The 17,287-nt window shown below is 41.2% G+C and overlaps 1 protein-coding gene across 3 annotated transcripts in view; it reads right to left on the reverse strand.

Moving 5' to 3' along the window:
• The window catches only part of DYM (dymeclin), a 215,528-nt gene that overhangs the window by 166,122 nt on the left and 32,119 nt on the right, over positions 1-17,287 (reverse strand). For all 3 annotated transcript variants that reach the window (XM_027724300.2, XM_027724297.2, XM_039390634.1), the window contains 2 exons: positions 6,575-6,700; positions 4,183-4,325 (listed from right to left, as the gene is read on the reverse strand). In XM_027724300.2, coding sequence (XP_027580101.1) covers positions 4,183-4,325; positions 6,575-6,700 — 269 coding nt within the window. The remainder of the gene's footprint in view (positions 1-4,182; positions 4,326-6,574; positions 6,701-17,287) is intronic.

Raw genomic sequence — 17,287 nt, forward strand, 5'->3', positions numbered from 1 at the left:
CAGATCCACGTCTCCATTGTGGTGAGCATGAACAGACAATTAAACACTGACTAAGCACCAGAGACAGACAGGGCTGTAGCTGTGGAGCAGATCATACACCCGATCTGTGGCACATCATGAAAAGGCTCTGGAAGGTACAAACAACCAGCCTGAAATATCTGTTAGCAGAAAAAAAGGTTGGTGGAATCACAAGAATAACAGACACATTGCTGGTAGCTTTTTGTGTCTCTCTACTTTGATGTATTTTCATCTAGATATTACAAATCAGGCTACATAAAATTGAAGGGAAAAAAATAACATAAAACACTAAATATTAATAAATAGTTTTCTTGTAAAGTTAAAGATTAATCTGCAAGTGCTCCTATTAACCAGAAAGTAGCACCAATAAAAACAGGAATAAGCTACAGTATATTTAAATCACAAATGTACAACACAGGTCAGATGCCCTCAAGTAGCCTAATGCTGAATAGCATAATGCAGAGTAAAGCATATACTTGCATGATATAAAGCCATTAATGGCCAGGAATGTTTGTCTGGTTTCAACCAAAGACATGAGAAAACAAGTCATTATTGATCACTATACACAGAATTCTGCAATTAATGCTACAATAGTATATTTGTGGGCAGGTTAGTTATGATGAAGACTTAGGTGATTAATGAAGATGAATCTGGTTATTGACTCTTCTTTAGTTCCTTACAGATTTAACATTGTGCCCATTACATCTGTAAAAACCCAAACAGCACAAACCAAGTCAATTAGATATTACTGTTGCAGTAACTCCTTAGTCCTGCAAGATGAATTAAAGTGTTCGGGGTATTTTTAATAGCAAAGTATAAACTGGATCAACTATTTAAAAGGAAACCATTTAAGTTGACTTCTTTTTCAATAGTCTTGGGCAGCATTAACATTTCCCTGTCTTAGCACATCATCTGTTTGGCAGTTCCTTGCTGTAACAAGGATTTTCTTTTGCAAGCAATAAAATGACTAATTAAAAAAAATTTGCTTGTCCACAAAAAGTCAAGTTGGTTGACTGCAGACCATGAGCTGGCATATGCTAATATTATTCAAGAAAGAAAGAAGAGGGCACTTAAAGCCCACAAAAATACTTTTTTTCGACAGTAAGTTGGTTCAATGTATGTTGTGAACCACAAAATGTGAATTTCTGGTTTCCAATAAATGACTTTCTAATATCTAACCTCCACTAGCATGCATGTTGATGTCATTTATGCCTTCACTATACTGTACCAAATCTAGTACTTTACAATTATTTTCACACCCAGAGAAAGGCTGCAAAGACAAAACAAAGCTGACTCAGACTAGAAGAATGTCCTCCAAGAAGTTACAAAAATTATATTCATTATTTTCCCCCTCCTTCTAAGCCCACAACTGCTCCTTTAACCACTGGAGGGACACGGAATTGGCAACACGATTCTAACCCAGGTATTTTATATCCAGGATGGAGAAAGGTGCTTGCACACAGATAACCTGGACACAGTCAGTGGCCAAACCCAGGAGTAACTGGTGTGAGGATGTTGCTGTGTGGTTTCAGACTGAAGGAGGCTCATGAGAGGAAAATAAACAAGCTACAAAGGATGAGAAGCAGGAGAAGGTTAACTGTGGGAAAGGGTAAACTTCTGCTCATATTGTGTATAATTATCACTCCTGCTGAATCACAAGGAAGGAAAAGGGGGGTGGATTTAAAATATGGTGCTTATAAGAGTTTGTTGATCTCCTGCTGCTGTGTAAGCGACTACAAAACAGTCTTAACTTAATACATGGTCACGCAGATGACTGTAGTATCAAGTTAAACAATGTAAAAGTACAATAATTATTTTAGGCCTCAAATTTCCATATGAAAAATAAATGTTTTTTCAAACCAGCCTCCCAGCTCCCTTCATCCTAAGTAGATTTCAGTTAGGCTACTTCAGCAAGCTTATTTTAAGCATTATGTGGTATTTAAAAAGCACTGAGCAACATAAAAGTGAATTTTCAATTCTTCCATTCTTCTTTCAATCCTTATTCCGTAAAGACTACAAAACACACAAAAATAACACAATACAGAAATTACATTGAAGTTTTCCACAGCTGCTCATTGCTCAAAACTTGCCTCTATTCCATAGCAGACTACGAATTTGCTCTATTCTGATTTGTACTGTACTCTATCCATGTACCTGATCCTACATTATCCAGAGGATTGATTTGATATCATTCAGGGATTAGATGGGCAAATATGCCATTTACTTTACCAACTCTACTGTGTTGAAGTTTCACCTATAGTCCAACTTCATATACAGGCAAATAATATTAAAAAAAAAAAAAAACCATAAAAAATAATCAACCAACTGTTTGGGCACAGACAGAAAAAAAAAATCTCTATTTTCTAACAGGATGTGGTACTTATTTTTCCCCTTTCCCAGGCAGGAAATTAGAAAGCTCTTCGTAAAGGGCTGCTCCTCTCAAAGCTTTAAATGACTATACTTAATTTGCTGGGAGATGAGATGGCACTTCAGGTACTGCTGAAAGAAGCAAGAAAACAAGTGTAGGCGTACGCTGAGGGAGTTGTTAAGGGAATGGTTCAGGAGTGAAGGGGCTGGAAGTGTAGGAAGAGACAAGTACAGACGTAGGCTGAAACCTTAAGAGTTTGCATTAAGAAATGGAAACTTGAAATACAACAAGTAAAAAGTTAAGGGGGATATGATATCAGAGGTGTCACAGAGGGAGGCTGGAGTCTGGCAGTATGGATGGACTTTACGAATCAATCAAGTAACCAGAAGAGGGGAAGGGAGCTGTTCCGCCTGCCGCAGCACTAAGGCAGAAAGACACTCAAGAGATCAGAATAATAACAACATGATCAGGTAGTAAGTAACAGGCATCAAAACACAGAGCAAGAACTGCAAAACTACAAACCAGACACTGATAACTGCTGCAGAAAAACAAGTTCAGTGCCATTTTCTCTTGCAATTGAAATGAAGGAAAAGAATGCACTTGACGGAACTCTGGAATGAAAACACTGTAAGGAACAACTCAATTAATTTCGTCGTTGATTAAGCACACTGCAAACCAAGCCACCGCTTTCTGTCGCGTTTATGTCACAAAGGCAACCCAAACACTCAGTGGTCTGCCCTGGAGACCAGGAGATGGTGTTCCAGCAGCACCGGGAGCTGCGTGTGACAGACGTGCTCTTTTACTGCCTCCGTGAGGAGAGCCCCGTGCACTGCCACGGACTGGGAAGTATTTTCTGGCAGACCACTTGCGGCCTGAACTTTAATATTCCCTCGGGAACTGCCAGTGAATGGATTTCACAAAAGAGCAAAATAAATAGTATCGTTTTTAACAGCAGCTGACTTGCAAAGCGTTATTTAGTTTATCGGGGAGAAGGAAAATAACGTCTACCTTTACTGTTAGCACTGTATTATGTTTTATTCTTATTAGGTGGAAACAAAAAACCTTCAGGAATAATTTTTATGTGTAATGCACACACCAGTAAAACACATCTGGTGTGGAGAAAAGAGCAACCACCAACCAAAAGAGAGTACATAGCATAACAAACACGATAAACTTTTTTCTGAACAAAGAATGGCAGCAAGTCTTTCCTATTTTTCAGGCAGTACTTCTCTATAGCAAACAGTCCACACGTGAAAGGTCAGAACGTAGTCATACTAATCAGGAAAAAATATTAGTCAACTTACTGGGAAAGGCATTCACTAAAACATGTTACAAAAATTCCTATCTGGGTCGCTCCCTTACATCACAGAACCCCTCTTGGAGGGACCTCTTGAGACCACCCAGTCCAAGCAGAGCCACAGAGCAGGTCACCTCATCCACTGAGTAATTATAAAAAACAAAGCAAGCACATAAAACTATTTCTTCCAACATTTTAATTAATCGTAATCATGCGATTTATCAAATAGGGCACTACTCTGTTGGTTGAGGCTTTTCTAATATGTCAGTAAAAAAAACAAACAGGGACTAAGTGATCCTTTCACCATCTGCTGTTGTGCATGTATAATTGCTTCAGATTCTAACACATCTTGAGGTCCAAGCAGGCCTGTGGACAGCTTTTCTACACTGGCACCACTTGCTGAAAAAGAAATGGGCTACAGGTGTGTTTGCAAGAGAGGTCACATAGAAGGCAATACTTCATATGGTCTGAAGCACAATTTATAGAAAATCAGACTCACTTGCCACCCCAGATGCAATTCCATAAAGCAATCCTCCTCCATCTGTTTGCTGCTGAAAGACGTGGGTCCCTGGAGGAGGGCTTCTCTCTTGTCTAATGAAATTATACAGCAAAGTTTTCACAAGTCTGCTGGTGTATGGGAGACTGGAAAGAGAAGAAAAAACAGCTTTAGTTGACTCACAACTGACAAAGCCCAGGCAGGGTGCAAAGGCTGGAGTTTTGGCATTAAAGACAGTCAGTAACTCTCTCCCCGGGCTAACCAGACTGGAAAGGGAAAGAACACCAAGGTTTTGCCCATGCAAAGCTGCCCAGACTCCAGCAGGGCTCTGCAGGAGCACCCTCCCACAGCAGGGTCATGGAAACCACCTTTTGTTTTCTTTTTTCAATACCACTTTAAAATAAACCATTTAGTTTGTTGAATCACTGTATTCACTTACCTCAAAACACAACCAGAAAAATATTTATGCAAGGGAAAGAAACATTGTTCAGTTTTCACTCCATGCTTTGGTTACACAGAACAGGTAACAACAGCATTTCTCCATGCCCACAATATTTCTGTCTGTGTGTGCAACTTGGACCAGTCTTCTCCAATCTAAAGGATTCTACAATTCTACGAATTTGCAAAGACCAATGAAACAACCGACTTCATATCAGTGAATTTGACAAATGCACGTAAAATTTGCTGGGTTTAAGTAAAAGTTTAGAATATTTCCTAACAGAGGAGGATTTCCACAGAAGCAAACAAATAGCGTGATTTAGAGGTGAAAATATAAGAGCTGTGTTAGGATGAACCCTCTAAACATCTGTAGAAGCCCAGAAGATAAGGGGTTAATGTGTATGTCCCAGACACCAATAGCTGGCTGTTGAACCAACCAAGGCTTTTCAGGAATCCCAGCCAAGGATTGTTGGTAACAACCCACGTGAGAAAGACCAGGATGTGGCTGGAGAAGGGGCCCTGTGGAGGGAGGGCAGCACACGTCCCTGTCCTGGCTCCTGGAGATCAGCACGACTCAGGGGCAGGAGTGAGGCTGAGAAATGGGTAGGGACTGTAGCAGGGGATCAAGACCACCCAAGGCCTCCAGCCCACTCCCAGAAAGGTCTGGAAGAACAGACTGCACACGAGAATTAATTTGCATGGGAGGGTAAAACTTAAAAGGTGCCACCAGGAAGTCCAGGTGGTGCTCCAGGACCTGGACATGCCATCAGCTGAATAGATACTGGAGCCAGGACTGGTGAACTCTCTTTCTCCCTTCATTTCTCTCTCCTCCTCTTTGATCTATCTCTCTGTCTCTCTGTCTCTCTTCCCCCTCATCCCATCCCTTTATCCAAACCCACTGCCATGTGCTCACACCAGGAGACCAGGGACTAAGCTTTGTGAGTTTTTGCAGACCCTCTGACTTTTGTTGCTCCTTTTGCCTATGAGCATCTACAAACCCTGGGTGCTTCCGTCTCCTCGGGGGTGGGACACCACACCAGTACCCTTCCAACTCTTCACATTGCTCTGGGCTCCCAGGAACTGAATTCCCACCCCTCTTCCCAGGGGCCAGGCACCTGCTAATCCCAAACCAGATCTCTCAGATCACACACTAACTCTTCTCCCAAACATTCCCCATTTCCCCCCAAACCCTCAATTCCTTCAGTCCAGAGATTTAAGTGTCACCAGACCCCACACATCCTGAGGCTCTGCCTCTACCCTGCTGATGTTTCATGTTTGTCTGTCCCATGCTCCAAGCTGAGCCCCCTTCCTTTCATGTCACCCCAGAGCAGTATCTCCCTTTTACGTGTAGTAGTAACTTCAGAAAACAAGATAACAAATATATTCATCAAAAATCTGCCCACATGGAACTTAAAGTTGAAAAAGGATGAATGGAGCCTAAAATGCATATAAGTCACTGTGACAAAGCATTTAAACACAACCACCAACTTGCCAGAACAAGTGGTATTACTCATACAACTGAGTTTACCACCTGCCAAGTGCTCAGCATAGCACACATTTGCATCTTTCCTTTTTATTTGTATGGCAAGAAGGCTCTAGCACTTCTGAGGTACGTGGGTTCTCTAGGCTGCAGTGTTACAGGAAAAGCCCCAGAGCTGAATCAAAAAAAAAGAACCATCCTGAAAAGGAAATGCTGTTTTAAGTTAATGAAATTACCCTCAAAACCAGAAATTATTTCCAAAATAGTTTTACTGAAGTCTGGGCTGCGAGATTTAAACCTGAAACCCTCCAACAGCCTTTACAAGTGTTTGCTTTCACGTTCTCTTTTCTTTTGAGCAGAACAAGTCTTCTATCAAAATGTATTTTTCCTGCCTTTTGTTTCCAGGTACAAACAACCTAAACAAGTGACCAGAAGCATTTGCTCTGCCATCAGGCACCACACCAGAGCAGGACATACCATCGACCACGCATCAGGTATCTGTGGATGATGCTCTCTCGCAGAATCTCTTTGTGGAATAACTGGCAGGAGAGGAAGACGATGAGAGTTGTCACAGCTTCCAAAGAAATACTGTATGTAATGTCTCTGCAGGAAAAAGGGAAAATTTGCAGAGATTAACCTGTTGGGTTTGTTTACAAGCTGACTTCCAAGAACACTGGGTAGCTTCACCTGAAGTTATAGACTGTGTAGCACAGAGAGTGTCAATTGGGAACATGTAAACAACAAATTCAAGAAACCCAGAACAACTTCATACCAAAACAGGGTTGTTTTTCTCAGACATAAGTATTTTTTTTTATATGCCAAAAGAAAAAACAATGTAAAAACACTGAGGTATTGCCCAGAACACTAGAGTTGCAATTTTCAGAGTACGTTTCTACCTAAAAATAATAAATATCTCTCAAGAGTGCATCCTTTGTCCTGTTAAACAAAATTGTCACAAAACTATTAAGCAAAGTCAGGGAATGTCCATCTAGCCAAAGAGAGCTCCATCTCCCAGGAAAAGTGGACTCTTATGAAAGGAATATAATACACAAATGCTAGTTCAAGTGTACAAAAAGCTCAGGGTATCACATACATTGTTCACTTTAAATGATATTGTCGAGGTAATAGTGAAGTAGAAAGTCTCAAGATATTACACACAATCCCAAAGGATGTGCTGTAATGGTTAAATACTGACAGCAGACAGTTCAGCAAAGCTCATTAAGTTAAGGTTGATTAGGAAAGGCTGTGCAGCAAAATGCATGACAGACCCACTATTTAGGATATCTTGTGCTTTCTGTTCCCACCTCTGCCTATAATGACTTTGCTAGAGGTCTTATTTTTAAAAGGGAGAGGAAAATGGCATTTGCTACTGCAATCAGTAACAAACTGCAGGCTGCAAAAAACCTTTTAAAACACAATGAAGTAACTAAGACTTGAATCAGTATCATCCTTGCACCAAACACCAAACAACAAATCAGCATCCATGTGTGTTTAATCAGTGATGAAGTTTTTCTTTGTTACAATGTCTCCTTCCAAAAATTTTATTCTCAACAGTTAAAACAGGTATAAACATAAAACCAAGTGCCCTTCCAAACGATGATGACTTGAAAACTACAGTGCAACCTCCTGAACCTAAATAAATTAAATGCAGACAAATCTAGATTTTCATTAGTCTCAGGATGGGAACTGGTGTGGTCCTTATCAGAACAAAAAGGGTTTCATTTAGAAGAAATCAATCTGATTTTTAACACATTCAAATATTTTAATATTCTCAAGTGTGCTGCCAGATGCACTGTAAATACCATTTACCATTTACCATGCATTACTGTGAAGTGTAAAAAGAAGTTTCTGGGTGCCAGAGAGTGCAGTTATTTACTCAAAGTCAACAGCAAACTGGAATCACAATTTCCAGGATCACTATCCATAGAACTGCAGCACCTCTTGATACAAAAATGTTTTTGAAAGTGAAGGTTATGCAAACTCACTGTTTTTATTTCCTCTCACCTGATTTGAGTATTTGAACCCCTAACATCTCAAATTATAGGTCAGGAAGAGACGTATTGCTCGAGTAACATGCTCCTTGAAAATCATGAAGTCCATTCTAATTACGTTTTGTTTCTGTGAGTTACCTGACTTTTTGCCCACTCCTGAGGAAGTCTGCCAGTGTAAATGATGATAATTAGATCAGGCCAGAGGTTACACTCTGATCTGATTCCACTGCAAATTCATCTCAGCCAGAAGCAAGGCTGTGCTGGGAGCGGCGCCCGCTCCCTCTCCAAACCAGGGATGCTGTGAAATCCACCACCCATGCTCATCCCAAGCAAAGAAAGGAAGACAGACATATACATAAAAAAATTATCAGAGCTTTAGCCACCAGCAAAAAAAAAAAAAAAAAAAAAAAAAAAAAAGTTTTTCTGTCAAAGTAAAAAGAATGGCTCGGAAAAATACTTTTTAGCTATTTAAAAAAAAAATAAAATTCAGAAGCTCATCATTATTTACCAAGGCTGAGAATACAAGAACAATGTCTCCCACCCCAAGCTGATGAATGAAAAGGGTAATTTCATGACACACTACAATATGTCCTGGGACACTCTGCAGAGAGGAAACAAACTTTGGAGTTTATCATACTTTTTCTCCATTTCAGTCATTCATTCCTTTATTTTTCTGATAAGCCATACAAGTGTAATAGCAAATTTGAGGAAATGTTATAAAATTATTGTCTGTTTTGATAAGAATCAGCATTAAAAAAATAAGCAGAGATTACTGTAATGCACTAAGTAAATTTTTGGGGGGAAAAAATCTGCTTTCAATATCCTTACATAACTCTGAAAGAAAAAAACAAACAGAAAGCTGAATTCATGCAGTCAGAGTTAGTGAGTTATTCTCATTTTCTCCCCATTCAAAACCCAGACAGGGCACATCTAACTGCAGAAAAATTCCACTCAACCTGTAGAATCTGTTCAAATTAAATCTGCTCTGACATAAACACAACCAGGGTCCTGATATCTGGGGTAGCCCCTCAGCTACAGTCACCCTTAATTTATCAGCACAAGGATAAAGCTTCAGAGCAAAATTATTTTCTCCACCAAGGGTCAGATGTATGGTTTTCTGAAACTCAAGCATTTCTAAAGGGTCACCAAGAACCACCAGGAACCTCTTTTAACTTCAAAGAAAATATACTGTTTATTTATATTTAGAGACTATAGAACAGGGGGTCTTGTTCTTGATTTTTTCTTTTTTTATTCAAAGCTATCGGTCATACAGAATGCCTTTACATGGAATTTATGCTGATCTTCAACTTCCTCTTAAAACTGATTGCAGATAAGGAGGAAACTAGAAATAATGAACTCATGTATCAATTACATGTCAAAATTATTTAGCCATTTATTTCAGAAAACCAGAACAACTGCATGTTGTTTTGAGCTTCTGAGGTTTGTTTTTTTTTCCTCCCCTTCTCAAGTGTCATATAAAACAAACTCAGATAAAGCTCATGTTCTGGGTAAATGGACTTCATAGAGCAGTGTACCAAAGCATACACAGGTTTTTTCTTTTTCTGCTTCTAGATTTTCTCTTTCAGAGATTCAACAGTTATCCTCAATTTTTTCCTCTTTCTCACCTTTCCACTGGAGGATATATTCACATATGAGGTGGGAAAGCTATCAGATATTATTCTTTTGTCCCTCAAGATGTTCGCCTCTCACGAGGAAAGAATCTGGCACAGACTGAACTCTAGAAGTGACGGCAATCATTTCTCTCTTTGGGTTCTCTCCTTATTGCAGGTAGCTGTCCTTGTACTGCATATTTTACTCAGTGACACAAAACAAGTGCCTGTTCCTTGAACCAGATGGAACAGGTCCAGGTTCTTGCACATGACACCCACGTTAAAACTGATTTCTGGCAACAAACCTTACATATAAACATTTACTCTCTAAAGAAAAGACATGTCATATATATCTGAGATTATCTTAAATTATGGGTTCTTCACAGAATGCCAACTTGAGCTCCAAAATACAATATTCCCCCGTACTGCCACAATAAACTTGTGCATGTATTTAACACGTGTTCAGTATCTACATTTCAGTGAGAAACTGATACATCAACGAACTCCTTCCAAAAGCAAATGATGCCAGATCATTTCAACGAACACTTTTAAATTAAGCAACCACATGCAGTTTGAATTGTAGTAATCTTTAGATAATAACTCATTAAATCAAAAGACAAAAATTAGAATAATAGAATCACAGAGTGGTTTGGGTTGGAAGGGACCTTAAAGCTCATCCAGGTCCACCCCCTGCCTTGGGCAGGGACACCTTCCACTAGTCCAAGTTGCTCCAAGCCCCATCCAACCTTAACCTAACTACTGTTTCCAAATGGAACAGAACAAGAACTACAGTCCTGTTAAAACCTCAGCTCCCCAGTACCCTTGGCATCTGCTTTTTCCATTCAAAACCATGTGGATGACCTTCTATCAGCATCACCTACCAAGAACTTCCACAATCTCCCTATGTGTCACCATCCTGCTGCTGCTGGCTTCTCTCCAAGGCCACGCACGGCTCACAAGTGCTTTCTGTGCTCCCAATCATTCAAGCTTTGTTCCCTGCCTGCGAGAGAGAGGTCTGTGACAGAGGAACCAAGGTGAAGCACAGAGGCACCATAGAGGAAAATCTCAGCTAGGAACTCCAATTAACACTCTGAAGGCACATGCTGTTGTAAACACTTTAATTACTCAGTGAAATGCAGCTATTTCTATATCAGCACAGAGAGGCTGAGACCTCGTAAATGATTTCACACCTACAGAGCAAACAGCCTGAACAGTCAGAAACCAAACTCCGAATTTCAACTCCCACCCCTAGACCAAGCCCCCTCCCTGTTCAAATATTTTGCTGAACTTTCACCCAGCCAGAGCTGTCTACTCCGAGTATTAAAAGGTTAAAAGGTAACCCATTTTCTAATTTAGGAGAGTTGCCAAAAGGGCTGATTCATACAAAAACTCTCAAATCATACAGGAACCAGGTTTCATTTCCCTACTTCCTGAGGGCCCATCAGAAAGGTGAAAGAGGAGTCACCACAGAGAATAGGATCAGTTTTGGAAACTGAAAAGCAAGTTGAGTATCTGGTTATCAGTCTCAGGATACAAGTACAACAACTCAAAGAGAACATAATCTTTCCTCTTGGAGTCACTCCTAATTTTACACTCACTGATGGCACATAGGCACCGTGGCAGCTGATAATGCACTACACTCATTACAGCTGACTCCAAACATATGGGAGCTGTCCCAAAGGGGCACTCGACAAACACTGACTGGAAGCAGAAAGTACCTCTGACACTTCCTACTGCATCTCCCCACACTGGGTGTTCTGAACTGGGAGAAGAATGAGAGTGAGGAAACAAAACCTCCCAGAATGGTTTGGGTTTGAAGGGACCTTAGAGATCATCAGGTTCCACCCCCTGCCATGGGCAGGGACACCTTCCCCTAGACATGGTTGCTCCAAGCCTCATCCAACCTGGACTTCAACACTTCCAGGGATCCAGGGGCATACACAGTTGCTCTGGGAAACCTGTGCCAGGGCCTCACCACCCTCACAGACAACAATTCCTTCTCAATATCCCATCTAACCCTGCCCTCTGACAGTGGGAAGCCGTTCCCTCTTGTCCTGTCCCTCCATCCCTTGTCCCCAGTCCCTCTCCAGCTCTCTTGGAGCCCCTTTAGGTCCTGGAAGAGGCTCTGAGATCTCACTGGAGCCTTCTCTTCTCCAGGTGAACACCCCCAGCTGTCCCAGCCTGGCTCCAGAGCAGAGGGGTTCCAGCTCTCTGATCATCAAAAGTATGGAAACACTCTAAAGGCAGTACCTAAAGGATTAATATAACAGTTGGATTCAAGAGCCTTTATTCCCAGACCTGTTCCTAAACCACCTGAGACTACGTGACTTTGTCCATTTTCACCTCACCGGCATTCAGTTCTTCCCTCGACAGATTAAAAATACTAAAAAAAATTTTGGACTCTTAAACATTGCACAGAGAATCCATATTCTTCTGTATCTACTTTTCATATCAACAAGTCTTGTTAGCTATATCCACTAAATCTAATCAAAAGAAATTACTTTCCAAACACCAGAACACAGAAGAGCAGTCCAAATTCCCATAAAAATGGACAGCTGCAGTGACTCCCAGGTGTGGCTTCCAACCCACAGGGAAGAGGTAGCCACAGAGAAGAAGATGACACAGGTGATCAAAAAGCTACAGGGTTCTGGACAGAGCCAGACCACAGGAATCATGTCCTGCATTCCATCCAGGCAGCCTAAGTAAAAGGCAGACCTGCTCCACAGTCTCTCTGTGCCTTTGCTGCTGAGACCCTGCAGCCAGGGTTTTTCAAGATCATCTTTTACAAAAAAAGTGCTGAAAACCATAGCAGAAAGCAGATTATTAGGAATTTGAATACACAGCACAATGTATGATGGACTGTACAGACCTCTGATACTTAGAAAGTTTGTTGAAAGTTGAACACTAGTTAAAACTTGTGTAGTGAAAAGATTGGTCATGGAGAAACAGTGATCGAAGTCTAAAATAAAAACTAAATTAGAACAGAACAAAGAATATGTGATACAGATAAAAGCTTTCATTTTCAGGACCTTCAGACACTCAAAGACACCACACATCTGCCATCACAAATGAGGATATGAGTAAGAAAGAAAATCTTCCGAATACATAAATATGTTCTATTTGCTCCACCCCAAGGTGCAGCAGCAAATGAAACTCCCTTTATACGAATCAGACTCCTCCTAAACAGAGCACAATAGTCTCAAACTTTGAGGCTCTTCAAAGTGAAGCAACACAAATCTCTCTGAGTTTGAGTATTTTCCCTACTTTCCACCTCAGTTTCAGCAGATGGAAGTTTGCCTTTGGCGATTAGTCAAAGTCACCAAAAATGCAAAAGGCAAATAGCTTTTCAAACAATGGAGCCTCCACAATCTTGGTAAAAGTTCCCTGAACAGACCTCCTTTAAAAAGCAGCATTCTGACCTATTCTTTCGAAAATAACAGAAAAAGCATTCAAATATGACACTCCTGAAGTAGGACAAAAACAGTTCTTTTCCTTTTCTCTGCTCACAAATAGCAAGGAAAAAGGGCTGAACATTTCCCTATGTCTGCAAGCGGCATCGTTTCTATGCTGCAGCGATTCTGTAGAGCTTTTTAATCAATTATATTGCCCTTCTTCCCTCCTACGTTCGACTTTCAAGTTCCCACGAAACACAGCAAGCATCCTCAAATGAGTCAAAACATTAACATTTAAGCTTGCAAACAACTAAGACCGCCACCTAAAACAGCTGTAAATACAGAAAATACTGGAATGTAATAGAAATACAACTAACTTGTACTGGCACCACAGGGTGCTACTAAGGAGTGATGTAACTAGATCACAGTATTTCATTTTTCCCCCCCATATGCATTTATAGTTTTTAATGAAGTGAAAATGCACTGATAACAACCAGATGTTCAGCTATGGATACCAGCTCTTAACAAGCTGCTGAAAGAAGCCTTTATAATTCAAAGCTTTGGGAGCTCTATCCTGCAACAAAACGTTAGCAACAGTTTCTACATAAAAGTCATACAATTAAATTAAATACTAATGTTGCATCTTTTTGCCGACTATGCTGTTTTAATCATTAGTGTACACTCTTGAGTGCTAAGATTAACAAAACCAAAGAAAAAGCAGAGTATCCATAACATTCCCAAGGGAATCATAAATCAAACATCGACACACGGTAACACAAATGTTATAAGAGACTGTATAAGTCTAATTCTTGAAAAGCAATAATGCTGTATTTTCTATAAAATTAAACCTGAAACCTTGTTCCCTGGCATTCTGTACAAAGCTGCACAGCCTGTTTTTCAAAAAGGTAATTCAAGATCTTTTTAATACCTCTCAGACACAGCACTAAAATGCTGCACGGTCCCAGAGTCCCTTCTGCAACCTATTTCTGCCTTAAAGCATATTTGCCTTTTCCAGTACAAGCTAACTTTGAGAAATACTTTAATTCATTGCAGAAAACTGAGACACTCCTAAATGTGCTCTGCTATACATCTCTGCAGCCTTTCCCAACAAAAACCAATTACGTTTCATAATAAGGGATACAGAGAGGTGGGTTACACATTTGCCATTTATCTAGTTCCCCATCCCCCACCTTCCTTATTAGCTCTGAGCTAGGCCGCCCACCTGCAATTTCCAAATACCTCCGTAGGTTGTTTTGTACTCAGAAATGAGCTTATTCTGCCAGGGCTGCTACTAGAGCAAGCTGAGAGGTAAGCAAGCTCTGCCCATGCTTGGGAAGGACTTGAGCCTTCATGAATTCAGTGTCCCTGCCAAGCCCAAACTCTTACACTTAGAATCCTGGAATGGTTTGGGTTGGGAGGAAACTTAAAGCAGGGACACCTTCCATTAGAACAGGTTACTCCAAATCCCATCCAACCTGGTCTTGGACACTTCCAGGGATACAGGGGCAGACACAACTTCTCTGGGAAACCTGTGCCAGGGCCTCACCACCCTCACAGACAGCAATTCCTTCCCAATATCCCATCTAACCCTGCCCTCTGGCAGTGGGAAGCCATTCCCTTTGTCCTGTCCCTCCACCCCTTGTCCCAACTCCCCTCCAGCTCTCCTGGAGCCCCTTTAGGCACTGAAAGGGGCTCTCAGGTTTCCCTGGAGCCTTCTCTTCTCCAGGTGAACCCCCCCAGCTCTCCCAGCCTGGCTCCAGAGCAGAGGGGCTCCAGCCCTGGAGCATCTCCGTGGCCTCCTCTGGACTCTCTCCAGCAGCTCCACGTCCCTGTGCTGTTGTTCCCCAGGGCTGGAGGCAGCTCTGCAGGGGGGTCTCACCTGAGGGGGCAGAGGGGCACAATCCCCCCCTGCCCTGCTGCCCAGGCTGTGGGATCAGCCCAGGGCACGGGGGGTTTCAGGGCTGGGCCATGTCCAACCTCTCCCCCACCAGCAACCCCAGGACCTTCTCCCCAGGGCCGCCCTCCCTGGAAAACACCACACACGGGTATCCCAAGCACCTGATGTGACACTCAGAACCCGTCCAAAAGCAGGGAGTGCTGTTGCACAGGTACCTCTCCTCCTGCATTCTGGGCACGGAGATGGGTCTTCCCTGCTTCAGAAATAATGTTAAAGTTTCAGTGAAGGACAAAAACAGAAGCTTAAACTGGGGTGCAGAGAAGCAATATATTAAGACAGCAGCTGCCAGCTGTATCCACTCCTTCACCAAACTGGATCTACAGAGCCCAAGGGACACACTAATTGTGACAATCCTGTTAAGGCTATTGAATGCTCCTAACAAAATCTTTGCTATTCTGAATGACATTTCAAAGACAGGCTCAGCATAGAGATTTTAATGGTCTGCCACAACAAAAATTCATCTTTAATAGCAGCTTTACAGACACACGCTCTGTTACAGTGCCACTGTAAGCTCCCAGAGCTGCCTGTCCTCTAGTAGGTGATCCTAAGTCTGACACAGAAATTATTACAAGTTTGAATATTTCATGTATTCCACTCAGTCTATTCCTTCCCCAAATTCACAAACTAGGCTTGTAATTCTCTCGATTTATTCCAGCTGAAGACAGAAATTATCTATCCCCTTGACACAAAGTTGGAAAAGAATCTACAGTGATTCAGGGAGAGCGAGGTTCACTACTAAAACAATCCTGACCATTTTCCTGAAAAAAAATCAGTATTGCAGTAATATCTTAAAACATCTTTATGAAGAAGAAATTTGGATTGTCTATTAGAGAAACAAAGGTTTTCCCATGTCTCCTTTCTCCTACCCTACCTCCCCTTTGATGATATGGGAATAAAATTTTTAGTTAAGGCCATATCACATTGTTAAACATATTCTAATGGTAAACAAGGCAATAATATACGCTTTTTAAAGTGTTAGTATCTTATTAATAATTCAGCAGCATGCTACTTCAGGAAAAAATTAGCTAAGAAAACAAAACAAAACAAAAATCTTCCACATCTGCCTCTTACGAAAAGTTTTTGATATAGATGAATACTAAAGATTATGGACAGGCTTTATAACTTTTTTTCTTTAATAAGCCACTATTATCACTGGATTATACAGCAAACCAAGTGCTTTCAACAGCTGCTTCCACTCCCAGCAACTTCATTCACACAGGAACAGAGATGCTGGCAGGTTCAGCTGCTGAAAGGGGGTGAAGAACAATCACGCCAGTAAATCTTCTTCTGCCAGAAAAGGCAGAATAAATGATATTGGGCTCCACGCACACATTGGTACTTCCAAGAAAGACAAATAAAACCCTGAAGGATTTATGAACTTGCCCGTGTATCACAGTCCTTTCAGCCCTTTGTACTTCCTCTAATCTGCTCCGAACAAAGAGTGTATCTGTTCCAGGAAGTCCTGACAAGCTCTGCGGAACGACACTGAATCATACCACTAACTCATTACACACTACCTACACAAAACCCTCCTGTGATGTTGACAGAGCCGTATTTAATGAGAGGAATGTTTCAAAAAGCACTGCATCTTTGTCAGTTCTCCAGCCAAAAGAACAATTCCAAGTACAAAATCAGCAGAGATTGTAACACATAATCTGAAACTCTTTCAGAGCTGAGAATCTTCAACTGGGGCACTGCATTTTAGGCACAGACTATATTGCAATTTAACACTAAAGACACTGCTAACACTATCTTTAGTAAAGTTTATCTTGGGGAAAAAAGAGGTGAAAGCTCATCAGAACAGGTATGGAAGAACACTTATTTCCGAAGAACAAAGTAAGGTCCCCTGCATATAACACTGAAGTATGGTTTATGTCACATATCCCAGTGAGATGTGGAATCAACATTTTTCAAATACAGCAGATGCCTGAAAAAAAGAGCCATGTAAACAAATCTGCAGATCTACAGAAACATTTCACTTACTCATTTCTCTTCCTCAGACATCAATTTGCTGGTATTTCAGAAATCAGTACCAAATAAGTGACATGATTTATTTTTGCCATTTAAAACCCCACTCAACTGCAGAGGAACTTTAGTTTTCACCTCTCTGCACTCCCCAGAGATGAAGTGACACCTCCAATGTGCCATCAGCACAACCCCTTCCACCAGTAGCTGGATGTGTCCTGACAGAGGTACCTGAAACAAATGTCAAAACTCCTCCAAAACTATATGGAATAACT

Source organism: Pipra filicauda, unplaced genomic scaffold, assembly GCF_003945595.2.
Source record: "Pipra filicauda isolate LSUMZ 115617 unplaced genomic scaffold, ASM394559v2 scaffold128_size5466820_pilon, whole genome shotgun sequence".
Classification (NCBI taxonomy): domain Eukaryota; kingdom Metazoa; phylum Chordata; class Aves; order Passeriformes; family Pipridae; genus Pipra; species Pipra filicauda.